The sequence below is a fragment of the Corvus brachyrhynchos genome, unplaced genomic scaffold, assembly GCF_000691975.1.
Source record: "Corvus brachyrhynchos isolate BGI_N302 unplaced genomic scaffold, ASM69197v1 scaffold218, whole genome shotgun sequence".
NCBI lineage: Eukaryota > Metazoa > Chordata > Aves > Passeriformes > Corvidae > Corvus > Corvus brachyrhynchos.
The window spans coordinates 962,171-962,408 of NW_008239321.1; the positions used below are offsets into that span (position 1 = coordinate 962,171).

Genomic DNA, 238 nt, shown 5'->3' on the forward strand with positions numbered 1-238 from the left:
GGCGAGGCCGAGCAGCAGCGCAAGTCCAAGGAGATCGACAAGTGCCTCAACCGCGAGAAGACCTATGTGAAGCGCCTCGTCAAGATCTTGCTGCTGGGCGCAGGCGAGAGCGGCAAGTCCACCTTCCTCAAGCAGATGCGGATCATCCACGGGCAGGACTGGGACCGCGCGGCCCGCGAGGAGTTCCGCGCCACCATCTACAGCAACGTGATCAAGGGTGGGTGAAGGGGGGGGGGGA

General features: G+C 64.3%; 1 protein-coding gene across 1 annotated transcript in view; it reads left to right on the top strand.

Moving 5' to 3' along the window:
• GNA13 (G protein subunit alpha 13) overlaps window positions 1–238 on the top strand; it is a 30,367-nt gene that overhangs the window by 859 nt on the left and 29,270 nt on the right. Inside the window, exon 2 of the mRNA XM_008638665.2 lies at window positions 7–217. Within this exon, the coding sequence (XP_008636887.2) occupies window positions 7–217 (211 nt within the window). The remainder of the gene's footprint in view (window positions 1–6; window positions 218–238) is intronic.